The 27,352-nt window shown below is 42.0% G+C and overlaps 1 protein-coding gene across 1 annotated transcript; it reads right to left on the reverse strand.

Annotated features, from left to right (window-relative positions):
* Positions 1 to 1,168: 1,168 nt before the first annotated feature.
* On the reverse strand, positions 1,169 to 27,152 carry RMND5A (required for meiotic nuclear division 5 homolog A). The gene is made up of 9 exons (XM_030947801.1): positions 26,820 to 27,152; positions 21,698 to 21,840; positions 15,119 to 15,253; positions 14,860 to 14,960; positions 10,096 to 10,262; positions 9,256 to 9,421; positions 6,571 to 6,673; positions 4,387 to 4,541; positions 1,169 to 2,904 (listed from the first exon to the last, which is right to left on the reverse strand). The coding sequence occupies exons 1-9, from the start codon at positions 26,959 to 26,961 to the stop codon at positions 2,841 to 2,843; spliced, it is 1,176 nt and encodes a 391-aa protein (XP_030803661.1). The 5' UTR covers positions 26,962 to 27,152; the 3' UTR covers positions 1,169 to 2,840.
* Between the last annotated feature and the right edge of the window lie 200 nt (positions 27,153 to 27,352).

Below are 27,352 nucleotides of genomic sequence, written 5' to 3' on the forward strand. Positions count from 1 at the left end.
AATACATTTCCTATTTAAGGCATTTGCAAAAATTAAAATCCAAGTCTATTAATAGACATTGAACTGACAGTGCAAACAAGCTGCTGCTATGAAAATCAAGTTTATAAACATCCATTACTTTCAAAGCACCCATAAGTTAAACTTTATATAAGCACAGTCAAAAAATTCTTGACTGGATGCCCATCCACACCACTAACTTGGGTGCACTTGCTCAGGGCTGCTGTTCTGACAGCTTGCAAAGGGGAGGAGCAGCAGCTGCCAGCCCAGCACAGCCCAAGGAGGGACAGGCTGATCTGGATACAGATAAAAACACACTGAGTGTCCTTAATCCCATCCTGCAGCACTAAAAGGCACTTGGGACACACAGGGCTACTTCAGGGACTAGTCCAAGGCTTCATAATCTGGTCCAAAAGTGAAATGGAGACACATCAAAATATACCACGATAGCTTCAAAATCAAATACATTTTTACTGTGGATATTCCCACCCTACTAGGGACAATGCACATGTACCAGATGCCAACTATACTTTAAGTATGGAAACCACAGTTTTATTCACTTTTCCCCTGCAAGCCTGCTCTCCAGTTACCAGAAGCATAGCAGGCAGTAGCAGGAGAGAACCCACATCACTTCACAGGGTAAACTGGATTATTTGTGCCAACCAAAGTGCAGAACTGCTTCCCAAATGCCCAGCACAGCCTCCTGTTAGAGTGAGCACACATGCTCTCAGTACTGAACCATGAGCAGCATCTGTTGGTGGAGCTGCACAACTGCAGGCAAGAAGTTTTAAGTGGGACAGGGAAAGAATGGCAATGATCTGGTGAAAACGGAGTTTTAGAATTAGCTATTGGATTTTGGATCCATAACATGCACTAGTTAAGGTGATATTTAATAATCAAGGTGAATTTGTACCCTATTTCCATTTAACAGCTGTTCCATCCTTGGGCTCTAAGCTATCAACATTTACTGGTGTTCACACCAGCGCTAAAATACCATCAGTGTAACAGAAAGATGCAGCACTCATACTTCAGGCTGGTTGTGTGGGAGTTTGTTATTGTTGGGATTGTTGGGTTTTTAATTACTTCATATGCCATTTCATATAGATCCAAAGATTAGGCAATTCCAGTCAAAAGAAAATATTAAAAGCAATTTCAGCAAGACTAGGAAACCTACATGGAAAATAATATCCTCACCCGTTTATTGTTGATTTCACCACTTGGTAACGCGGCTGTTTGGAACTCAGTGTGAATACAATGGAAGTTTTGCAGAAAATCACACACCTGGATTTTTTCACATGTATCAAACACATCTGAAGTTTAAAATTTGTGTGCCTTGACTCGCTCCTCACTTTATAATGTCTCTGTAGGTTTGTCCATTGTCACTGATCCCACAAGAGTCCGACTCAGTCTCTCCAGTCAGGTGACAGACAAATTCAAAAGGTGTAGATTTCCCAAAGGCGGTCTTCTCTGTAGTGCATTGTGCTAGTGCATTCAACCAGTGTGTCAGTGTTCAACCAGACAAGCTTGGGGTTGATTGGTTGCTGTTTTTTTAACTACACAATACAGAAATATAATTTTACATGTAGCTTTGCATGCCTTATGGCTGCTTGCCCTACTATAGGACAGTGCAATAAATACAAATATATGCACACTAAAAAAGATTTAACTGCCGTGATCTACGTCTCCTTTATGAGTACAAATTTACCTAGTCAACAATATGACAAATTTAGCAGAGAAAGTGGCAATGGCAGTAATATTCTACTACAAAAACAAGGCTAGAAGCAAAGTGTTCTCAAGCTACAGAAAACTTGCTACCTCCTAATATATGATGTAGGGCCCAGTTCTGCCAAGTGCAGAGTTGTGATCAGTAGATTGCATCAGAACATGCTTTTCCCCCCATTTAACAATGAATACTTCTACAATTTATTTGGTTTTGATAACTGTTTATAAATAGCACACTATAATGACTACTAAACTATACAGCAACATGACATTTATAGCCTAATCCTGAATACAAAGTTCAAAGAACATGACTACAAAGGCCAGAGAGCAAATGTCATCAACTAAAAGCATTTCCACTTCAGAATTTATTGAATGTTCTCTTACACAAACGCTTTTCAATCGTGAAACCAGAGGAACAGGATTTCCTACTCCCTCTCTGCCCCAGTAGCAGTTGAGCCACACATCACCCTTATAAATTAGTGATGGATTTCAACAGGTAGCCCCTTGGGGCTATATATTTTATATACTTTATATATATGCACATTTACTTTGAATTCTATGTAAAAGTTGAAAAAATGTTTGAAAGAAAAACTCAGAATATATCACAGCATTTTCAGCGAAAAAAATACAAATTAGTTTTATAACGACTATTCAATTTATCAAACGTTTTTTCTGAAGTATTTACCTTTAATTATGTACACATTACAGGAAATAAAACTTTGTCCACAAACGTTCTCTAAGATGACAGTTATCAATAAAATGATAGAATAATAGCGGGAAGAATATTAAACAAATGGGGGTGATCAATTTCTGCTTTTAAAAAGTAAAAAGTCACCATATAATTAAGTACAAAAACCTGCATTGAATGACAACTGCTGGTGTAGTAACTTGATCAGGTATGGAGACCAAGAGTATAGTAGAGCCCTATGGTAATAATATTTCTGTAGCATTTCCACTTGGTATGTATATACTAAATGTTGGCAAAGTTTCTGTAGCATTAGCTTATACAAACATAGGAGTCCTCAGTCTGCTGCATAAAAGGGAACAAGAGTGTTTTACTTCTCCTGAAATGCACCTGAAATCCAGAGTGTCACTTACAAACTGCATAATGTAACTTTTCTTCAGAAAAATATCTGTTTGGCATCTCCAGGGCTCTGTTCCATTGGACAATAGGGGCATTTTAACCTGGGGACAAAGACAATGTGTTAGAACTGGGGCAATGTGTGACAACAGAGCATTAAAGGCACTGAGTTTTCCCTCTGCAGCAGGAAACAATTGCACTCTTAAGCCACAACACTTGGCTCCATGACAAGTCACCTTTAGTTGAGAGACAACTTACCATGCTTCTTCTAATTAAAGTCTCTCACCTTTCACCCACAAGCCCCTGAATTATTAGATTATCATAAAGAGCAATTTCTCTGTAGTTATTATTCCTACTTGTGGATTTGCTTGTTGTATTTTAGAATCACAGAATGGTTTGGGTTGGAAGGGACCTTAAGGACCATCCCATTCCAACCCGGCTGCCAAGGGCAGGGACACACTCCACTAGACCCATCCAGCCTGGCCTTGCAGAAATTTTAAATCAGCTGGTAGCTTTCACTGTGGCTTCCTCAATATCCAGTTCATTTTAGTGCCTGGTTCCCAAAATGCTGTGATTTCCCAGCTCACTTAGATCAGCTCCTGCAGGCTCTGACTGAAGGGTCACGCTGGTCTCCCTGTTGAGGTCTCTCATACAATCCCACCTACTTAGAGTATTTCTTTTTGAAGCAATTGATTCTATTTTGAAGCATGGATCCATTTTGCCCCCCATCTCCCACGTTTGGGCATTTTACTTTCTCCCCCCACCCACCCCTCCAGAGTTAATATTGTCAGAGCAGTGCTGTCAGTAAAACTGATCAATGAAAGCACCAGGAATGAGTGATCAGGGACAGGAATGATGCAGCAGCAAGTTTACAGCTTAAAATGGCTAAAGTCAGCCCAAGTCACCCACAAAGGCATCCCTTAAGGCTTTTCTAACAGGGCACAGAATGCAAACATCACTTGACATTTTCATTCATAGCCTCACTTATTTTCACACTGGATTTCCCAGAATGACTTAGAGCTCTAAATTAAGCTGGCAGCCTCCACAGAAGCTGTATATATTCAATCCAAATAATCACTGTTCTTCCTCAAGAAAATCTGTAGAGATTTCTCTCTCCCATTTCCTTCTCCCCAAAAGCCTGAAGCATCCCATGGATATCTAAGGAGGAGTATTTCCACAGTTATAATTCCCCTTCTTGCTCAATTATTAAGCCATATTTCCCCTAGAGGTTTAATTTTATTTTTCAAGAGATTTTTCATGCATTACTAACCTTGCTCCCAAGGAAAAACTGTGTGTGTAAAGCCTTTCAGTTTGAATTTAAGACAACACAATGGTGGCAACAAAGTGAAAAATTACTCTGCTTGCTGCATTCCTTCATGCAAGCTCACTTTCAACAACATCAGAGGGTTTATTATGCTTTTCTCCAGTGCACCAACCCAGCTTATCCAGCTTTCAAACCATTCTCCAAGATTAACAAGCTTCCACCAATCACATCATTATGAACTCAATTTTCCCAAAACACAGTATTCTAGTCTTAAGATGTGTCCTTATCTGTATGTTGTTTGAAATAAAAGAATGGTACTTACTTGCTGCCATTAAACATTTTATTCAAAGCATCTCTGGATATAATATGACCACAGACTAATTTCATAGGTGGATTATTATCTGTTGTTTGCTGACGAAGAATGGGACAGGCAAATATTGAATGATACCAGCACTTTTTACCGAGGTCCACTTCAATCTGTGAAAGAAATTAACATAATTTATCTCAGGAAATTACATTTCTAGATAAAATCCCTTTAGGTCATGGCAGTTACTCAACAGATTTCACAATTCAGCTGTGAAAGCAACAAAATCCATGGTGTGGATGCCTGACAATTTCCCAGCCAAAAATACTTAATTGTGATCTTACAATGGTGATTTATGTTTGGGATGGGGAGTAACAACAAAACAGCATATTCTGCCAAGGGACAAGTGCAAATTTTGTTGCACATCTATGCCCTGGCAGGAAAACTGAGCTAGTGACCCATCAAGACTTTCTGGAACTCGCTGGCTAGGAAATAAAAAGTAATTTATAGATTTCATTTTAGGGGGAAATTAAAAAAGAGAAAAACCCTTGGATTGACTATATTCACATTCTACAGCTTCTTGAAAGACTCTGCCAACACCTTCTCGTCATGCGAATAATGAAGTATATCACAATCACTAATTTTCAGTACCAACATGGAAGATACTTGTGCAGCACAACTCTTGCCATGAGTACAAAATTATTTCAAAAAGGGACAGATAACAGAGAAGAACAGGTCTGTGACTTCGGTAATGAACTGCAAAAATCACACCAGAGCTCACCTGGCTCTGAGCAGTCCTCTGTTCAAAGGTTTAACCTTCAACAAAACCTGACAATGTGACCTTTTCATGCTACTTAATCTGTCTTTGCACAAAGAAAATAAGGTTTCCCACCCCCTTACTGCCTTATCAGAAGACACTAGAGACCCTTCAGTTTAAAATGCAAGGAGACACACGTGTATTATTAACTGATTTGCATCAGACAGGAATCTTTTTCCAAATGCTCCCTAGCTATTCATTCCTGGCTAGACAGCAAGGCAGAAATCTGTCACACTCTCAGCATTATAGAAAACACAGCTGGGAGAAAACTCAGCACTCCTCCTTACTCTATAAATGAATCTCTTCCAGCTGCAGTGGAAGAGGCTAACTCAGTTCATGCCCAGTTTGCACTAAATAAGTTTCCTTTCCAAATCAGGAGCAGGTCACTGGAGAGCTGCACATGCTCAGCAAGAGCTATAAAGGGAAACTGGGGTTTCATAACAACTGAACTTCATTTCAACTGATCTAAATGAGATGTGCTGGGAGCATAATGCACTGGATCCCAGCTCCTGTGTCCCCAGATGCAGCAGTAATTCTTTCATCTCCTGTCTGCCTGATAAAGAGCCAGTGGAAAGCAAGCCCTGGACTGAGCTCAAGCCTAGCTGGGGGAAGTGAATGTGTCTCTGTGGGATCCATTTTCTTTCCAGTTATACAGAAACATCTCTGGGTAAGTGGAAGGTGAGAGCACCAGGTTCTTTCAGGTCATTTATCAGAGACCTTTCCAATGTGAAAGGGGATAACAAGTGAAAGGGGGGGGCAACAAACAAAACTGAGAGGTACAAACCTGATGGACTAAAATAATGGAGATAATAACAAAAAACAACCTTGAGAGCTCATCAAGAAACTGCAACCAAACCTGGACTTTGCAACAGATACAAATCTAAACCTGAGGGTCTCTGAGGAGAGGGGGTCAGCAGAACTACATAAATTGTAGGAGGAAAGTGCAGGGGAAGGAGACTGAGGAGGAACAGCTGGAAAAGGGTATCAAAGGGGCTAGGAGGGCCATGCTGTAATTGAGGATCCATGAGCATGTGTTCGCCTGTGAATCTGGAGCTTGTGCTTTCACTGATGAATGGCAATCACTTCCACCCAAGGAGAAGGAAGGCATCTTGGCCATCTGTACTTTTGTTTCAGGCGAGTCCTGTGTGGGAGCTGCTGAGGGCAGTGCTGTGTCTGGGGCAGCCTGTGTGGCTGCCTGGCTCAGTTTTTTGGGTGTCTGGGGGTGTCTGTGAGCCCCAGGCCCTGCACACCAGAGAGCCCCAAGCCCCAGAACTGCTGGAGGTGCTGGCCATGTAAAACATCCTGTAACATGCAGCACAAAACAAACCTGAAAACAGCATTTGCTGTTAGAAATCTGCCCCAGGGGTAGCTCAGCCCCCACTCACCGGGAGTTCATCCTTCTGGTTCCAAACCCCTGTGCACTGCCTTTGCTCAATTACTGCCTTGATGTTGATTAGAGCTGGTAATGCTACACAACCTGCCGAAAAACTGCAGAAAAAGGACATGTTAATATGAGGTGCATGTTAGGAAACCAACACTTTTCACATTTCTATTTTAAAGGTTAACTGGGAGACAAGGTTTTTGTATTTTTTCATTTACATCTTGTTATACCTGGAGGGAGCTTAGAAGTACAGACAAGCAAGAGTTTTGAGACAGGTTATCAGTTATCCAGGTATTTTAGGCTGGGGCCCTCAGGTACTATATTCTGGACAGAAAACAACAGTTAATCCCTCCTCTGAGATTCATACTGAATTGATTTCTTCTACCACCCACTTTGATTTTGAGCTGTACAGGAGGAAGACATCACATTAGTTTATACAGGAGGTTGCTCTCAGCTGTGGTGGAGTATGTGCAGCCTAAGAGTTTCCATGTAACCCACACACACACACAACCCATAATCCTTTAATTATATACAATTATCATGTAAAGAAATGTGTCTTTCCACCCTCACCTTAAACCAAAAAAAGAAATGTAGAAAAAGCAGGTAGGTAAGGAAAGGCAGGAAACCAGGGCCTGTGACAAGAACAGCAGTATAAAACTGCCCAAAGTCTGTGTCCCAACAAACAGTTCAGCCTCCTCTGGGATTTACCCACTACCAGAAATTAGCACATTATTTGGAAATATTTCAGTATTTTACAAAAGAAAGTATGACAGAGTTTTCCACAAATTAACAGATGAGTTGATGGATTTAAGTCAAATGACAGTACTGGAAATCACCAGCAACAGAAAAAGGATTTGACCTTGCTATCAGCCTGCTCTGTTTGTTTGGCAGATTATTCAACTATTTGTGCAAGTTTTATGGTCTACATAAGTCATGCCTTTCCTCTACGTGAAACCTGTGGATCTCTTGTCTATGCTAAAATACAATATATATATATATATATATATATATATATAAATAAATTGTATCTCTCACCTCCTGGCTGTTTTAACCCTTACACTTTGCTTTTTTGTTAATTCAGCCCAGAGTGTAACTTGTGTTTACCCAGTGAGAAGTCTAACAAATATTATTTGTGTGAAAACATCTCTGAAGAGCCCTTTCAGAATACAAAAACTCAGGTCAATAGTACATTCAAATTCCTGTAGTCCTTCAAGACCCCAAACCACAACCTCCATAACACAGGAGTTTTTCTGCTGTCTCCACATAGTAACTCAGACCATGAGGTCTGTACAGGATTAGATAAACAATGGAGAAGGCAATCAGCATTAAGAAAGTGCCCAATACTCATGTTCTAGAAAACAAAATATTTTACAACATGGATTTCACTTCAAGCTTGTTTAATTCCTAAAGGATCTGCAGCACTCCAAGGTCACACCAGTTGAGAACAGTCCTGTTTATGACAAGAGCATCAATAGCACCTATATAGTAAATACATTTCAGCACAATCAATCCCACACCAGGAGCAGAGCAAATGTCCCACCACTCCAAACATCAGGAACAGGGATTTTCCACATCACCAAAAATCTCTTGGCCATGTGCTCTGAAAACTGCATTGCAGCATCAGTGCATGAGCAATGAAAATCTACGGGAGTGCTGGTTATTTGCATAAAACAAGAGGAAGATGAAAACATTATTTAAGCTTTAAATGCCTGTAAAATACTCAAACTGAAATTTGAAAGATTATTGTAGAAAAATAATTAGTCTGAAGTGCTCCCTTTGTTGTTTCTGTTGTATTTTGTGACTGAAGTACAAACAGGAAAAGCAGAAGGCTTAATAATGTGAGAGCTCTGAACCAAGCACAGAAGTCTAATAGTGAATGGAAACAGTAAAAAGAAAAAATAAAGCCAAGACAAACAAACAAACAAAAAAAAAAAAACCCGAAGCAGTGAAGCTTCTGCTAAGTACCAAATCCAGCCTAGAAAGACACATATAATTTATTTTCTGTTTAATATTTTAAATTAAAATGAGAACATCAGGGGAGTGTACTGGGGGAATTGACATGCAAAGGCTAAATAGCAGCTAATCTGTTTTATCTTCAAAGAAGCTAGAAGGAGATTAGGTTGGGTTTTCTTCATATTTCCAACAGCCTCCTACAGATTTGCATTTTGTCAGATTAGCTACTGAGTTTAAAAGTGCCTCTTTCTTCTTTGCAAAAGAGGCTCAGCAGACAATTTAGAAATTTTAGCAACTGAAACTACAACTGTTAAGCATTCTTTTAAGAAGATGACTAGTAGTGTGTGGGAAAAAAACCAAAAAACAAACAAAATTATCAAATGCTGATGGAATCATGGCCACATTTTCAGGGTTATTTTTCAGCTGAACAGCAGGGACAGCTGTCACACATTTGTTGTGGGAATAACTGGCTGATTGCCATCCTCATCTTTAGCAGTTATGTCTAAACTATGGAAGATAAATTCCACCCAGAAATGCTTCCTCTTGAGCTGCAGTGGGCAGGGTAAAGTCCAGCACACAGGAACCTCTTGTTTTCAATCTTTGCAGACTTGTTAATTGTAACTATACGCTGTATTTAAGGCAAGCTAGTCAAAAAGTAATTTCTTTTGTCCTTAACAAAAAACAGGAACCCAACCACGAAGTACCTGGTCTCAAAAGCAAGACAAAAGCAGCATACCTAACACTGAGAGGGGATTCAACTGAGAGGCCCAGGAGAGCACAGGCATCCCTGGTGAAGATGTCACAGATGTCAGCCCACTGGTTGGCATCCAGGAGGTGAACGTAGGGCGAGTTCTCGATGCCCTGCCGCAGGTACACCAGGCTGCCCATCAGAACCTGAATATCTGGGAGGGACCAGGAACAGCAGAGTTTGTACAACAAACAAGAGATTGTGTCTCCAGCTGGAGCTTTCACATGGAAAACAGGCAGATATACACAAACAATTACAGCCATGACAGACAGGAGAGCTCCACTCCTGCTACTTTTTTGGCTGGGGAGTTGCCAGGGTGTGCTGCCTGGGAATTTGCTTCTAGCAGGTTTAGTTTTTTTGTAAGCTTTCTGACACACACAGTACTCTAAAAAAATAGGCTTTGTTGGATTCAGCTTGAGATGGTTCATTTAACTCACATGCTCTCCATTTTTCAAAAGTTTAATTTCTCTTTGTATTACCCCACGCAGCAGAAAATAGCAGATGACTATTCCGAGAACATTCCTCTGCATTTTTAGCACTTTACTCTGGCAGCAGGCCTATTCTAGATGTAATCTACATTTTATTTAAAGAGTCAAAAACCTTAAATTTAAGCAAATGTGCAATCATTCAGGTATTATTTTGAGCCCTCTTGAAAAAGAAGAAAGAAGATAATTCTAATTGTAAGGATTTGAGTTATACATGATAAATCCAAAAAGAAGCAGCCTTTAACAAACTGAAAATAATGGAGTAAAACAATTTGGAACATGTTTTACTCCAAAGTGCTGTATCCCAATGCTTTAAATCCCCTTAAAGTGAACAAAAATGTACCTTTCTGATGATTTAGGGCGAAGGGCTGGAAGTTTTTCGCATACTGAAGTGCTTCTCTTTGATTTGCTGTGCCACCCATCAATAAACTGATGAAATATAATCTGTGCAGTTTGAATTCCAAGGAGCTGTTCTGTGCCATCAGCATCTCTCTGTTGGAGACCGCCCACCTGGGAGAACGAGGAGGTACAATGGGACGTGACACCAGAGTAATTAAATGGCAGCCCACGGCACATGAAATCACTGCAATTATCTATTATCTACATCTATTTCAAGGAAAGTGTGACTGTTCCCTGAACTTCTGAGAGCCTCTACAGAGCACAGAAAATGGCAAGGCCCTTTACAAGTGATGGAGCTACACAGGGTGCACAAAACATGGACGATGTTAATTCTGGTGCTGCTGTAGAGGTTAAGCACTGCAAAATTCAACATTCACTGGTGGAAAGACAGGACTAAATTAGGCACAATATAAGGCAGAAATAGCTCAAGTCTATTGTATTTCAATTAATAGCACTCTGAATCTTAACAATTACTGACAGTTCTTCAGCTGCATGTCAAGAAGTTTGACCAAGAACATTTTCCAATGTCCTCATACACCGAACATGTTGTCCAAGGCACCGTGTTTGTGTGTGTGCCTCTGTTGTCCTGGAGATGGGAACTGCATCTATGGGACCTCAAAGATTGACATTATCAAGATATCACAGTAGGGGAAGGAAATCAGTTTAAATATCATACTTTACCCTGCTTAAACTTTGCTTTCTCTGTTATTTTCAACTTGGACAATAAAAATATTTCTCATTTTCTGTGTCTCTTTCACCATGACAACACTAATGTTAGGCTCCTAAATAACATGAAAGAATTCTTAAACATACAGAGAGTAAAATGAACTGAAATTTTCAAAGCATTTTATACAAGCTTTTCTTCATTATTTAGAATTTATCCATCCCTTTCTTGGTTTTTTTGGTGCTGTTTTTGGTTTTTTTTTTTCCTTGATTCCATTTAGTCAGGCCTAAATCAATCCAATCTTTCTCTTAAGAACCTCAAGTTCCAATGTCCTCCAGTACATCTGTTTCTCATTAGTGTTAATTAGTTCTACTATTTTCACTGTGTGGGCCCTATTAAGCAAAAACCTTTTCACTTTTTAGCAAGGAAGTGAGGAAGTCTGTGTTCCTTAAAAAAAAACAGGGTATGTGAGGCTTCTTTTCAATCAATACTAAAATGAGAAAATTAAGCATTCTTACTGTATTGGGAAGGCTTTCAAAGCAAGTCAGCCTTCTGCATTAGGATGTAGCATTAATGAGCAAGTATCCACTTTCAATTTGTTGTGGTGGAAGTATCAGGAGTCTGACTTCATTGGCAAGGCTTTGTGAAGACACAGTAACCTTTCAGTAGGAAACAGTGAAAAATGGAGCTTTTGAACTAAAAACAAGCCCTACTGTCCCCAGTTTCAGGCAGTTTCAGATTTTCCTGAATCTCCACCAGGAAGGAGTGAAGAGCACACTCACTAACCATGGAGGCCGAGTGGGTTTTGGGGTGGTTTCATAAGTTGGGGGGGGGATAATTGTATTTTTATTATCAGTGTGCACAGTTTAAAACAGGATATCATGGCAATAAAGTACAATCCCAGCTACAAAAACAAGAGCCTGAGGTTAACAACCATAGACCAATAAGCAGATGAAGGACAAAACCTATTATAAATAAACACTAAGACTAGTCCACAATGAGATATTAATCTCTATTGCATCAAAAGAGCCTCCATCCTCTCCCTGCCAATATTTGCACCCACATGACAGAGTATTTCATCTTGCTGAGGTCGAGTCTATTTTTCCAAATTAGCTTTTAGGCAAGCTTTCCATTTTTAGGTCTTTGAGTGGCAGCACAAATTTGTATCAGAAGAAAGCAACCACAGAGGCAAGGCCTGAGGTGCTCAGTCTGGGACATGCTGTTCCTATTTCCAACAGAAAAACAAAAAACCAGCAAGGGAGGTTTAAAACACACAATCCACATATTCTCTACAACTGCCCAAAATTATTAGTAATCACATCACCTGTCTTCCTACCTCTTCTCAAAATGACACCCAGTCATTTTCACTTCTGAGACTCAAATCCATCTGAATTTTTCTAAAGTTTACACTGTACTTCGCAAACCACGGGTACACAGGACTCCCTTCAACTCCCACATGGGATTTAGATGTTAAAATGAATTTAACAAAGCCTAAAGATTAAATTAAGTTTAAATCATACCCCAAGGACCCAGCAAATGCCAGGATCTGTGCAACTTGTAGAAGAGAAGAGAGCGTCTCTTTTGCAAATTACAGCCAAATCTTTGAACCTCCAAGTCATTTCCACCAGGACCTCACACAGAGGCCCAACCTGGGCTCAGAAGGGCCAGAATACACCCTGAAAAATGACTGGATTTCTTTTCCCATCACCAAACTACAGTGAGAAAAGTCACTGGAAGTTAATGGGATCTTGCAGGCATACAGAGATTACACAGCTCAGAGTGCAAGGCCAGATTAGGCCTCTACAAAAGTCAACTTCCACACCCCACAAGGGAAAACAAAAAAGTTATGGCCAGTTACATTCTATTTAAATCTGAAATGTCATGTTTAAATGTTTAAATTTGTATTAGAAAGAAAAGCTGGATAACAAATATAGTTAGGGTCTTTTTTTTGAGACACAAATACTTATTTCCATCACCTCAGCAGGGCTTTGAAAGTCTTTTTGAAAAGTCATTAATTTGACAACTCCCTTCCCATGGCAGTGACCAGGAGCCACCTGTGTTTGTTTTGTTTCCAGCACTGAGTGAAGTTGAGCACAGACAGAGAGTGCTGGCAGAGCCAGAGAAACTGGTTGGCTTTTAATCCCAGCTTTTCACAATTTTGCATGGATAAAACCTGCTATACTCCACATCCTGGTTCAGGAGACTGTAATTAATCATCCTTGTGTGACACTTTGCTTCAACACCACTGTCAGCAGCCTGACCCTGCAATGGGCCACTCTGGGGCTGTTTCAGGCTGAAGCTTTATTCACTGGTGCCAATTTTAGCCCAAGGAGCACAGTGCCACTTTCTGTCATATGGAGGCCATTCACACAGCACTGGTTTCTACCCCTCCTCCTGAACACTTGTGTCTGCCAGGAAATAAAAGGGAAATAGCTTCACAAGCATCAGCAGTTCTGTGGGCAGTTAATGCCCCGGTTACCTCCTCAGCCAGAGAGCTCAAACCACGACATTTTGTCACATGCTGATCGTCCTCCCCAAGAGCCATGGTTTTTACATCAGCAGCACGACTATAAATAAGGCCCCTCTGTGCCCAGCAGCAGCCAAGAGAGGCAGACAGCTTTTGCACTGTCCAGTTTAAACAGAATAAACATTATACACAGAAGTAAGATGGGGAGGGGTAGACCAACACACAAACTGTGCTGACAATACACCCCATTGTCTGCCCATGCAGCTGAAAATAAAAATTCCTTTGAGGGACGACCATGCCTTTTCGTTTGTTTGAAAAATATTTAACACACTGCAGAAACTACATGATACAACTCAGTAGCAATGAGTAAGGCCTAAAGCACTGCAAAGTGGAGCTGGAATGAATTTGAGATTTCAAGGGAACACTCATAACAGCAAGTTACTGTTCCTGAGGGATTATCCTTCACAGCTCTGCTATTATTTGAACTACAAGATATATGTGGTGTAGCTGACAGTAAATCTTGTTTCAGTTGTAATATCAGTGTTGCTTCCCTTCAATTAGCCAATTCAACAGCAATAAACCACCCCAGTTTTCCACCTGTATAACTAGATTCAATGACCAACTATTTAGGTCAAGCTTTGCATGACCCAGAGGCATTACCCAGGATTTAGTCAATGAACACCACAGTTTGAATATCAGAGTGTCCCTGCACTTAGTTTAGATGCCAGTAAATGCTCAATTGACACACCTATGTTGGTTCATGTAAAAGGGAAAAGAAAATGTTGCTAATATGAAAATGTACTTAACTGAATAATGCAAAAAATTCTATCTCAAGTATAAGATCTATGCTCTGAAATGAAGGACAAATTTTGAATTTATTTTGGTTTCACTGTTTTTATTTTTTAAGGGTCACTTTAAAGTTGGTTAGGTTGTTTTGTTTAGTTGGTTGTTTTTTGTGTTTTGATTTCTTTTCTTACTTTTGAGAGCAACCTAAGCTTAGAAAAGTTTAAAAAAAAACAGGATGAGGGGGTTTCAGGGGGTTTCTTATTGTTTTTTCAGGAGGAATCTCATTAACAGGTGCCACTGTCAGCCCCAGGCTCTTCCCACCTTCTGGTCCCTTGTCTGGAAAGGGAGGGTGACTGAAGGACAATTGAGAAATTTGATCCAAGTCAAGTTCTGCTCACCCCAAAGGCTTCATGGCACCCAACACCTTTAATAAGTCCTGGTATCCTTCACAATGGGACCGCTTAAAATAAGGTTCACTAATGATCCGACAGAAGGTCAAGCGCCACCATTGGCCAACAACTTTTCCTCCAAGTGACATTTCTTCCTTAAAGCAGCACCACAAGTGATTAAAGTGAGCCCTTAATCTAAGAAAGAGACCCTTAGTTAATCACTTCCCATGGAGAGTGACACAGAGAGAATGGAAAAGGAAAGATCCACTCAGTAACTACCCCTCTCAAAGGACAAGCAGGGACACATCAGAATACACTAAAGAGAGTATTGGAAGTGAAAAACTAAAGAACTGTTAAAAGCATTCTTTAAAAAAAGTGAGGAAAATAAATGAGTGGACTCACTCTAGTGCAGGTCTCAAAACTCTAACTTTTAATGCTTCCAATATTCGATTTAACTCCACAAATGGTTCTTTTTGACTTTGATCTATTGATAGACCAGACTCCTGAAAAGAAAAAAAAAGGGGCACTTTTTAGTTAAAGCATGAAAAACAATGGGTTAGCTGACAGTTTAAATATTCATCTGAAACATTCAAATGAGGAAGCTAAGACAAAGCTTCATTTTCCTCAGTGGATAACCTTCAACACCCACACTTGTTGTTACCTGACAAAGCTCCTCAGCTACATCCAGCATTCCCTGCCTGAAGAAGTGCTCCACCATCACCTCATTGAGGATCCTCTGGCTGTCAGCCTGCCAGCACCCATCTATGCCCACGCTGCTGATGTCCGAGTCAAAATTCTGAAACACACAAATTAACAGTTAATAGGCTGGAACAAACCACCTCACATCATTTCTCTTTAATCATGCAGGACACCTGTGTCTCCACCCTGATGCCTTCTGCCTATTACTCAGTTGGCCCTCAATTATCTCCAGAATGAAATAAATACATGGCAGCTTCCTTCATTACCTCCTGTGTAGGAAGAAGAAGAAGAAATCTTTTAGCTTGCTCCTTTCAAGTCTGAGTATTATTCACTACAAGGAATTACAGCAACAAATTACAAGTTTAACTAGAAAGTTAGAAATCTAGTTAGCCAATAAAGAGGGTTGAGTCCATGATGGATTTCTGAAGGAAGTACCTGCAGAAATGAAAACTGCAGAAATGAAACTGCATATATGAAAACAGCATATATTAAACCTGAAAATTTTTAGAGAACAGAACACAAAATCACCTACATTAGAATCAAGACAGAGTCATCAACGTATCTCTGTCAGTACAAGCACACCAAGTTGCAAGTAACGCTTTAACTTAAGGATTTTTTATGTATCTGGGGATTAAGCAATGCTGAAAAAGCAAAAAAGTCACTTCTCCCCACATCCAAAGAACAAAATTCAAATCTCTGATGACCTCAACATCCCAACAACAGGATGAGCTTTGAAGATCCAAGAGATATTTTTTAGAACTAACCCAGATGATCCCAGTGCCATGTATTTTTAGGGCAGTGGCCTACAGACATATTCCAGGAATAACTGAAGACACTGTGACGCTGACTCCTCGGTAACACTTGGCACTGCTTGGCACTTTGCCTTTTGGCAGCAGGAGAGCAACATTTATTCTAATCCAACATATAAACCAGGATTTTTAACTGCTAACACGTTTTATGATCAGGGCAAGAAGGTTAATTTTAATAAAAATCCTCACCCACTGCTTAAAACAAGCCTCTTGCAAAATAAAGAGTCTAGAAGCCAGTGCATTGCTTGCTGCCTGCTCTGATGACTACAGCTCTCTCCCAAGAAGGAACTTCAGAGGAGCTGTTGCTCTGTGAGGAGCCACAGCCCTGCACAACATGGGAGCACCAGCCTCACACAAACACAGGTTTCTGTCACAGCAGGCAGGGCAGATAACACCCAGCTGGTACCAGCTATCTTCCCATGCACAGCTCAACTTCACACTGCACCTTCCTGTTACTCACCACTTACTAATTTCCTTCATCAGCACCTCTATGTCCCCTTTGATGCTGCTCTGTGTCACCATGAAAAAGGGACAGCCTTTTCATCCCTGCCCACACAGTTCCAAAGCCACTGCTTCCTTCAGGGCTCTCAGCAAACTCTCAGTAAAACATTAACCTTAGTCTGGCAAACTGACTTTTCCACCTTTCTGAGATGGTGGAGCGAGGTGAGTATTTAAATATTTGCCACTGATTCATGTCACACATCTAATAACATTTTCACTTGGGTGTCTTAACCTGTAAACTCCTCGTCATGCTGTTCACCTCTAAGATGTATCTTGTAAAACTTAACATCTTGAAGACTGAGTAATACTGTTCTTATTTGTGCCAACCATTCAAATCCTTAAAGGTTCAGCACCATTGCTGACTCTGCTCTCAGTGTCCAACCACCACCAGCAGGTAACACAAATCCACTAACAAAGCACTAAAGGATAGAAGACAGGATTCAGAATGCACAAGTTTGCACTTGTTACCTAGCTTCCAGGGTGGAGATCATCTTTAATCTAAAAATAATTGACTATAAATTATTCTTCATGCACTTCCAAGTCCTAGCAATGACAGACCCTAAGCAGAAAATGGGCAGTTCTGGACAGTTACCAACCAGTGAAGCTGCACCTATGCCTCAAACATTATCACATCATTCTCACTGCTCAGGGGCAGAGATGCTAAAACCAATTACCTCAGTGCTCTCACAAAATGCTCATTTTCTTTTGAAACAGCAAACCTACCAGCCCTTACAAAACCCTACCATTAGATCTTTCCAAGTCACATAAAAGAAGTTATCAAATCCCATCATTCAACCTGAGGACCTCAGTCATTCTCTGACCAACTCAGTCTTGGTCAGGTTCTCATTCTAATAATCTTCTTTTAGTTTGTTTTAAACGATTCTGAGGTCTGTATTAAATGTGGGATTCTACAGCTCTGCCTCCTCTGGGTCCCGAGGAGCTTTAGGAACCGATTGCACAGATTACATTGAGTGACTGCCACATGTCAGAAAAAATTATCACTTGCCTTTGGCTTATATATTTCACAACTGTCAGGCATGAAGGATCTGCTGGTGACTACAACCCTCGGTTTTGTTTTGTAAATGCTAACAGTATGCTAACTGACAGCACGTGGGATTTAATAAGATTTCAACAGTTAAAAGCATTTCTGCAAGTTAAAAACTCCAGAAAGCTTAAAACCCAAAAACCACAAAATAACCTATATATCAGCTAGTATTCCTGAATAACACATCTTTTTTAAAGCTTAATTTGCAAGCCTGAGGCCAAAATGTACAGTATTATGTGCTAAATACACTAATGATACAATGTACAGCACATTATCAATAACTGTTAGAACATGATTGACTTCAAGATGCTCACAAATACAAGATGGACCTTTTCAACCAACATAGAACCCTCCATGTTACTCATAACAACAGAACATGAAGAAGGATGATGATTAAGGACAGTTTTATTCCTCAGTTATTTAGTTGAGATTACTTTGTACATTCCTCCCTTCTGAATTCTTTCCCAAAATACAAATAAAACATTTGTTTATCTTCTCTGTTCTATCTGTTTACACATAATAGAAAGCTCAACTTGCAAAGACTCTGTATTTAGGTAGCCCCATTCTTCAAAGCAGCACAATTAAATTATGTTCAGTAGAAGTTTTTAGTGTGTTCATACACAAGTTTTTACATGAAATGAACGCTAACTTAGGCAAAAGGCTGCTTTTCCAAAACAAAGACTAGATTAAAATGTTTGCCTTATAACAGATATAAAATTCAGGGGGGAAATGGAAGGAACTATCCTTTACTCCACTTACTTTCCTAAATGAAGGCATTTAACCACTACTCAGATTGCTCCTAGAGGGAAAACATTTACCAGTCTATCAAACATGCTTGGAGATGAATTCAAATCGTTCCAAAGAGTGACTGATTTAGAGGGACACTGATGAATGAGCTACCTGATAACAACTTGCTGAACAACAGTGACATGATGAGTTCTGGAAGCAGAGCAATTGCCAGTACAATACAGAAAAAACTGGATGCAAACATTTCTTTCCAAAGGAGAAAATGCTCTTTGGAAGACAGGGTAGCCTTTCATGGATCAGAAGCATGCAATCCACATAGGACTGCCATGAAAAGAGGTTCAGCTTATTAGATAAACTTTCCAAACAACACACAAAGCTCTGGCATTTCAGACCTCAATGTATTTGTCGCCAAATTTGAACTTCATTTTGTTCTAAGGGTTTCTGTTCTCAGAGTGAACTCTGCAGGCAGAGAAGTCTAGGGCCCAGCCAAGTTCACAAGCAACAACTACAGTAACTTAAAAACTGACCAGACTAAACTTCTTATGTATAACTCTGTCCCATATGGGGAAAAAAGAAATTTAACCTGAAATTGCCAATGGTAGATCATGGTGCCAATGGCAACGAGTTCTTTCACAATCCCAGCTTGCTAAATAGGAAGTCCATTGATTCTCCATGCAACAGCAGCTGCCATTTGGCTGTGTCACATGAAATGAGTACCAGTATTAGCACATTTCCCAATCTCAAACCAGGCCATTCATGTGTGCCTGAGCATGCAGGGTTAGTAAGACCATAAGCAGTGTTCTGGAGATGTTAATCTGTCTGTAAAGTAAGTGAGGACTTACATGTGACAGAAACAGAACTCCAGTCTCACAAAGCAAGGCAAAGGCTGTGCTTCCTTAAATTCTAATGAGTGTTTTAGTTTGGAAGCAGCAGGATTTTGACCTGAATTGATTTTGAGAATCAATTCACTACATCAATTACACTTAATCACTTCTACTGGTTTAAGCTTAAGTACATTATGGTGAAGGGATGGGGGAGGGCAATTCCAGTTTGGGACTCTGGTGCCAACAAAGACTTTGCTGGCAGGTTCCAAGTGCAGTTTCCAGCAGCACAGGGAAATTGCATTAGGTACATATGGAAGATTTGCTTCCAATGTTACAGTTCAGGGAAATGCTGAATTTCACCTGGATTTAAACATTACACATATTCATCTGACAAAAAGGCCTAGACCTTCGGGTATATTTTAAAGTAGGCCCTTTAAGATACTACCATATTTGGAAAAATAAAAAAAAATTCTGTAATATTTATATTTATTTTATATTTATATATTTTATATATAATTTCTATTTTTATATCTTTATATGGTTATGTTTATATTTATTTTATTTCCAGCAGCACAGGGAAATTGCATTATGTACAGATAGAAGATTTGCTTCCAATGTTACAGTTCAGGGAAATGCTGACTTTCACCTGGATTTAAACATTACACACATTCATCTGACAAAAAAGGCCCAGACTTTGGGGTATATTTTAAAGTAGGCCCTTTAAGATACTACAGCTGGGGAAAACTAATAAAAAAATTTGCACCAAGGACATATTTAAAGAGGCAATCCTAACTTGTGCTCTGAACTTCACAGAACAACATCCTTTGTTACATGCAGAACTGGGAACTTGTGCAACTCCCACTGCTTTTAATTTTTGAATGCAAACACCACAGACAGTAAGTGAGATTGAAAATCCAGAGGAACAAGCACACTGCACACAGCCAGTTGAGCTCATTTTTGAAGACCTCACTGAAAAAGCCCTTCTGACACTCAACAGGAACAGAGCAGATTAATGAGATCCTTTCTACTATTTTACCAAGCAACGCATCTGAAATTTTTAAAAATGCTTTTATTTACATCTATTATTTTTCAAATAAATACACTACATAAACTTAAAACAGCAGGACAGGACACTGAAAAAACTATTCCCATGACAAGTAAGCAGCAATTTGGAGATTAGACTCAAGCCTAAGCTTCATTATGCTTGCAAGCATTTTCTTTGGCTTATAAGAAATACCATCACCAATTTCCACTGAACACTTACACCCTCTCCATACAACCTGGGGCTGTTCTACCTCAGAGGATTTAAATGAAGAAAGTATAGCTAAACCTGGAAGTGTATTTGTACACAGTCCACCTGCTAAAGCAGAATTGGAAAGTTTTAAAACTTAGGACAAGATTACATAGATTTATTTCAGGCTTCAAGCTGGTAATAAGGATGGAATTTTACTCTAGTTAATTGGTTTAGATACAGAAGCAAGGATTTGAGACAGATGCATCCTTAAGCTTTGGATAACAGTGACGTGTGGATTAAAGCTTTTAATACAAAGTTTGAACTCTCCACAATGGTCAGTCAGATATAAACAAAAAACACAAGTTTCATGGACATTCTGCCTAATAATGCAGCATTAAGTACTTTGTCTCTTCATCTCATTATTGTTACATTGTGCTTTAGCAGATTATCATTAATACCAAAGTTTAAATGAGATTCCCAAAGGATAAATCAGTGCTGTGTACTGAACAAATGTTTAGACCCTGTCAGAGCCACGTTTTGATGTGAAGCTATCACAAAAATGTCCGTAACAGCAAGTATCAGACTCCCTGCACACAGAACTGCTTTTATATAAGAGAACAGAGGGAGAAAAGCATGGCCTGAAAGTATACATTAACACCATTTCAGTATAATTTCAAAGAATTGTTCATATTTACCTACAAAACCGGGTACAATAATATTCATATCCCAGTTATTGTTGAACCTGGAATTCAGATGTCTCACATGTAAAGCACCAAAGATGAGCTGCCCTATCTTATTTAGACACAGAGACTGTGAGACGCTGAATCTCCTCTACTGGTCATTAAGAGCACTGCTACAAAATTAAGCTCCCAAAACCAGTAACATCCCTGTAAGAGGTACAAAATGCCTTTCTTAAAAAATTCTCTGGTCTTAGAGAATGTTTTAGGTTGGATCTTAAAGATATCTTGTTCAATCCCCTGCCATGGGCAGGATCTTCCCATTGGACCAGATTGCTCAAAGTTGCTTTGAACACTTCTAGGGATGGGGCAGCCAAAGCAAAATGGCACTTTAGAGTTACCTGCTGGTGACAATTGGCTAGACATATATATATACACATATATAAAAACTAATAACTGATAAAACACAAAATATTTCTACATGCTGTAGTATCTATAGGGTCAGTTCTGTAAGAAATCAGGAGTTTTGAGCAGTCCCAGAAGGAACAGGCTGGCTGCAGTGGGTTTTGAAAGCAAGTACTGTGCTGCCCACTGGTTTCCCTTTGCTTCTGCAGCTGACAGAATATTTAGTTCAGATTAATTGTAGGAAAAATCCAAATTTTGTGCTATAATGTGATAATGCAGTCAAAGCAGAAAACAAATACCTTATCAATGGCTTTTCCAACTCTGGATACACTGCTGTGGATGTCTTTGTGGTCCGAGGCCAGCTTTTGGACTGTGTCTTTTATTCTCTTACAACACTGTGTCATAACAAGTGAAATCGTCCCCGACAAGTCCCCATCTTGATCTAGGCAAAAGAGAATAAAATCACCAACTTTGTTACAGACAAATGGGAATATCAAATCTCTTAATATGCAACAACACCAACAGACAAAAAGTGGTATTAAAGAGATGCAATCCAGAGAGTATTTGCAAAGCAAGATCAGCTTAACTGAAGGCAGATGTATAGGAATTCACCTGTATGAAAACTCTCCTGTGGAATTCAGAATCCAGTTGGGTGCACAATAACACCGAACAAGTACAACAGTTTAAAAATTTAATGCAAAGGTCTCATGTGTCTCAGTCACAGCAGATGAATAAACATCTCAAAGTAACATTCAGTTCACAAATCTCTAAGCACATAACAGAAGGACACTGAAGCTACTGCAGGATCAGTTTTCTTTCAGACAGCCCCTAAAGGTACATGAGAACACCATGTTTAACTTCAACAGGGTGCAAGCAAAATGAGGGTGCAAGCAAATGTGGATTAATGATGGCCCAATTAATTCTTGCCCTACAAGCCACCCACTGCTATTGGACTGTGTGTCTGAGCTAATGAAATTTCTGCTCCCTGACTTGTGGCAGTAGTTCTGAACAGTCTCCAATTCCCCTCAGTGGATGAGAAGCAGTCCACAGAGGACTTGTGGATCTTGTTATAAGATTTATTCTCTAGAAACTGTGAGATTTCTTAGCTGATGTCCAACAGGTTCACTGCTGTATGACCCACTCTGTGAAGAAAATAATAAACAGGACAGGCTTACAGGCCCCTGACCACATCACAGCTTACACCCTTTGTGCCTTGATTCAAACATCATTCAGAAGCCTGAGTCAGAAAAAAAATACTTCCTTTTGGTGCTTTACTTCAGTTCTTTCTTCCTGCTTTTGATTTAAAAATACAAGAAAAAATCTCCCTTCCAGTCTTACCTCTGAAGGTCTCTCTCAAAGTTGAAGAATTTTTCCTTTAGGGACACAGACTTAGCAGCCTTCCACTGCATGGGAAGGCTAATTTAGGTGGGAGAGGAGCTCACAAATGTCTCCCTAATATTCCAGACCCAAAGCCTTCATGTGAAAAAACAAAATCACCAAAATACCTCTTTAGAAGAAGGATTTTATGGAAAACATGTTCACTTTTTAAGTTTGTTCCTTTTTGATTTCATGTTTTAACACACCTTTGCTTTCAGCAGTGTGTTAAGAGCCCAGTTTCTGCAGAGAGCAAAGAGAATCCAGAAAAAACTGCAATCACAGGGAGTAGATAATAACTTCACAGCCATTCTTCTAGGCCCCTTCCCTCCTGCACCCTCTGAAAGGTGCTGCTGACACTGTCACACACTGAGCCACCCCCTGTGACCAGCAACAGCCCCTGCCCAGCCCCACCAGCCCCAGCTGGGCAAGTTTCCACAGCATTTCTCCAACAGCCACGGGTTCTAAGAACAAAAATAACCTTTACCATGCTTTTTTCTCCCTCCAGTCCCATGAAGCCAAGGATCATCTCCTGGGCAAAAGGCTAATGGGGCTCTGTGGTTTTTTTCTAGATGAGTGAGGAGTAATAGGACTGAAAACAGTTCATTTCAGTGATTGTACACATCCCAAACTAAAACTGAAAATTCCACTCAACTATTCCAAAAAGTTCATCTCCCAAAATTATTTCAAGAATAATCATTACTAGTTGCTATTTAATTTTTATGACAAACACTCAGAATAACATGAAGGATCTTTAACTGTCCCCATGAATTTTGCCATGGCAAAATGACCAGCCAGACATTATGCAACAAGCAAAATGGAAATACTCATTCCCCAAGAAAGGCTGAAATGCACTTTCTGAAAGCCATTAAGCTAAAACCCAAACAACCCACACGGGTGCCTGCTTTCACCCCAAGCAAAGAAGTGAATTACTGGTCCCTGACATTGTAGCAGAAACCCAACTCCAGTAAAGCAATGAAAATGTCTACAGAGGAAAAGCCCTCAGAGCTGCAGAAGGTTTCCCCTCTGCTCCCCTCTCCACCAGCTCCAATCAAACTCTGAGCTACTTGCACTAAATCAGCAGGAGAAAGCCTGCAGCCATCCCTGCTGGTAATTCAGGGTTCACAGGACAGAGAGACAGCTTCTCTCTGTGATGTGTGTGCACAGTCACAATTTTTAAAAAAATTAAATATATTGGCACACAAACACCGAGCACAGAGCAGAGTGCAATGCCAAGTTTACTCAGCCAGACTCACTTATACCATCCAAGAATATGCAATCCTTGGCTACTCCAAGAAGACAGATTTATTAAGAGAACAGAGAAGGAAAACAAATTTGTCTTCCCATTCACAGGCCTGAGCATAGGGCTGGTCTGCCCTTAGGCTTTAACATGAAATCAGCTCAAGACATTTTAATACACTTGTGAGGGAGGGAGAAGGAAACCAGTTTAGAGGTTAAGGCAGTTTCTAATAGTTTCTCCTTCTCCACCCACTTCCTTTTTTATCCAGTGCCTATTTAAGGTCTTTTCATACATCTTTGCTCTCAGATCTTGTCCTAACCTCTTCTTCAGCAGTGAGGGCTTTCATTTCTCTTTCTTTTCTCCATTGAAATTACATCCAGGAGCCTATTTCTGCAGTTCATAGCCCTGGATTAGACTTCCACATTAAGATGTCTGGTTGCTTTCAATTCCATCCATTTTCAAAAATCTTCAAGATAGTGTGTAAAACCTGAAAATACCTGTTCTTTTCAGAAAGTTACAAATAGCATGTTAAAGAAAAGAGAAAATAGTAAGAATTTTGACCCCTATGAATCCAGCTCACCCTCAGATGCCAAAATTGTAGTCCCTAGATATCTGAGGGTGCATTAGCAATGTACTGGCTTCATTCTAGAGCATTTACTAAAAGAAAACCCAGTTTGGGATGTGCTCTCTGGGACAGCATCACTTGGTAAGTGCTGAAATTATTCACTGGACAGTGCCAAATCCAACTTGGATGGAAAACCCAATGAGGATCCTGAAGGAATCACAGGCTGGAACCTTCTAAATTCATTACAAAGAGAGTAAAAGCTCTGGAGCTGCCACAGGAATGTCAGAGCCAAGGCTTTACAGCCCAAAAAAGACCAGCACAAGCATGAGGGTGACACACACAGCTCTCCAGCAAGGTCAGCACCTCAGTTTGTGAAGACACAGATTTTAGTGACTGTCCTCAATGCCCAAGCCCAGGCTGTTTCAAACAGCACAAATAACAGTTACTGAAACACAGTTCAAAACAGTGCCAAAAAGACCAAGCCTTATTTCATCCCAAATAAACACCTCACAATCAGAATTCCATGTCTGCTCTCTACAGAAACTTCTGGGTACACAGGGAGCAGTTCCAGCACACTGGTGCTTGTGTTCCTGGAATTATCCACACTCCTGAGCGAGCTCAGCACCTGTATTTGGACAGGCAAACCACGGCAAACACGTTGTCCCCCAGCCAAACAAAAACAAAAGCAGAGCAGCAGCACAGTTGATCTAAACTTTGGTCTCAGGAGCCTGCAAGTTCCTATTTTTAATCCCTGAGCCATCACCCGCTTCCTGCATGGCCTTGGGTAAATCACTTCAGCTGCTTCTCCATTCCCTCCCACTCCAGCAAACACGGCACTACCTCCGTCCCCGGGATTTCGCAAGCTTTAAACGCCCCGTGTTTACTGCTCTGCAAGTGCCCAGCACCAGCCGTGACACAGACACAAGGCTTGTTTACCTCCTGCTTCACCGCCAAAGCCGGCCGCAGCAAAGGAACACAGCTCAGGGACACAGGAAAAGAGAGACAAAAACAGAAAAGAAACGGGGGCGGGGAGTGGAGGGGGAAAGCAAACAGGTCAGCTCTGCCCTATTTCCTCTGTATTTCCCCCGGGATGACCAACCCGTCTGTAACCCAACATAAACCAGGAGCACGCCAGAGCTGCTGACCAGGAACAAACAAACCTCTCCAGCAGCACACACGGGGTGGGAGAGGCCCAGGAGGGTGAGACTGATCACAGAATTATGGAATATGCTGAGCTGGAAGGGACCCACCAGACCCAACGAGGCCGGCTGCTGGCCCAGCACAGGACAGCCCCAACAATGCCACCATGGGGCTCAGAGCATTGTCCCAACCCCTCCTGAACTCTGCCAGGCTGGTGCTGTGACCACTGCCCTGGGGAGCCAGGTCAGTGCCCAGCCACCCTCTGGGTGAAAAACCTTTTTGTCATGTCCAACCTGAACCTCCCCTGCTCCCACCTTTTAAATGTTCCCTGTCAACAACGCCCCAAAGCTCCGGGGGCTGCGGGGGAAGACCCCCGGCACAGAACCCTCAGGATGGGGTTCCTGGAGCCCGGGCTCTCCTCAGGATGGGGGTCCCTGGAGCCCGGGTTCTCCTCAGGATGGGGGTCCCTGGAACCCAGGCTCTCCTCAGGATGGGGGTCCCTGGAGCCCGGGTTCTCCTCAGGATGGGGGTCCCTGGCCGGCTCCCGGGGTCCTGGACGGGTCCCAGGATGGGGGTCCCTGGAGCCCGGGTTCTCCTCAGGATGGGGGTCCCTGGAACCCAGGCTCTCCTCAGGATGGAGGTCCCTGGAACCCAGGCTCTCCTCAGGATGGGGGTCCCTGGAGCCCGGGTTCTCCTCAGGATGGGGTCCCTGGAACCCAGGCTCTCCTCAGGATGGGGGTCCCTGGAGCCCGGGTTCTCCTCAGGATGGGGGTTCCTGGAGCCCAGGCTCTCCTCAGGATGGGGGTCCCTGGAACCTGGGCTCTCCTCAGGATGGAGGTCCCTGGAACCCAGGCTCTCCTCAGGATGGAGGTCCCTGGAGCCCGGGCTCTCCTAGGATGGGGGTCCCTGGAGCCCGGGCTCTCCTCAGGATGGGGGTCCCTGGAGCCCGGGCTCTCCTCAGGGGGGTTCGCAGCCCACAAAGCCCGAAGTTTTCGGGGGTGTCCAGCCCACAGCTCCCCAAATTTAGGGCTTCCTCTCCCCGGAGGGAGGAGCGGGGCCGCGTCCCCTGGGCAGAGGGGGTTGCGGGGGGGTCTGCACGTACTCTCGGTCTGCAGGATCTCCCTGCGCAGCCCTCCCGCGTACTGGATCAGCTCCTCCAGGCTGCGCTCGCACAGCTGCCCGTATCCCGAGAACTTCTGCAGCACCTTCTCCAGCTCCCGCTCCACCGTCACGCACTGGTCCATCGCGCCCGGGCCGCGCTGCTCCTCCTCCTCGTCGTCCTGCTCCTCCTGCTGCCCCGCGGCCGGGCCCCCCGCGCCGCCCGGGCCCCGCCAGCCCCGGCCCCCGGCCGGCCCCGGCCCCGCTCCCCCGCGGCACCGTCACCCCGGGCCGCCGCACTTCCGCGCAGGCAGCGCCGCGGGCACGCGGGGACCTCAGGGCGCTCCGCGCAGGCAGCGCCGCGGACGCCTCAGCGAGGGGCCTTGGCGCAATGCAGGGCGGAGCGGTGATTTTCGGTCAGGCGGCGCGGCGGGCAGCTCTGGCGCGCCGCCGGCAGGGGGGGCGGGCCGTTCTTTCCGGTGTCCCGGGGGAATCAGGAAGCGCTTCCCGGTCTGGTGGAGCATAGGAGTCAGCCTG

Source organism: Camarhynchus parvulus, chromosome 4 (genome assembly GCF_901933205.1).
Source record: "Camarhynchus parvulus chromosome 4, STF_HiC, whole genome shotgun sequence".
Lineage (NCBI taxonomy): Eukaryota > Metazoa > Chordata > Aves > Passeriformes > Thraupidae > Camarhynchus > Camarhynchus parvulus.

Excerpts from the sequence above, each read along its gene's own strand:
- RMND5A (XM_030947801.1), bottom strand. The coding sequence starts at position 26,961 with ATGGACCAGTGCGTGACGGTGGAGCGGGAGCTGGAGAAGGTGCTGCAG. Across the intron at positions 21,841-26,819 it reads GGAGATCCTGCAGACCGAGA|ATCAAGATGGGGACTTGTCG; the intron begins GTACGTGCAGAC and ends TCTTTTGCCTAG. Across the intron at positions 6,674-9,255 it reads GAATCCCCTCTCAGTGTTAG|TTTTTCGGCAGGTTGTGTAG; the intron begins GTATGCTGCTTT and ends CTTTTTCTGCAG.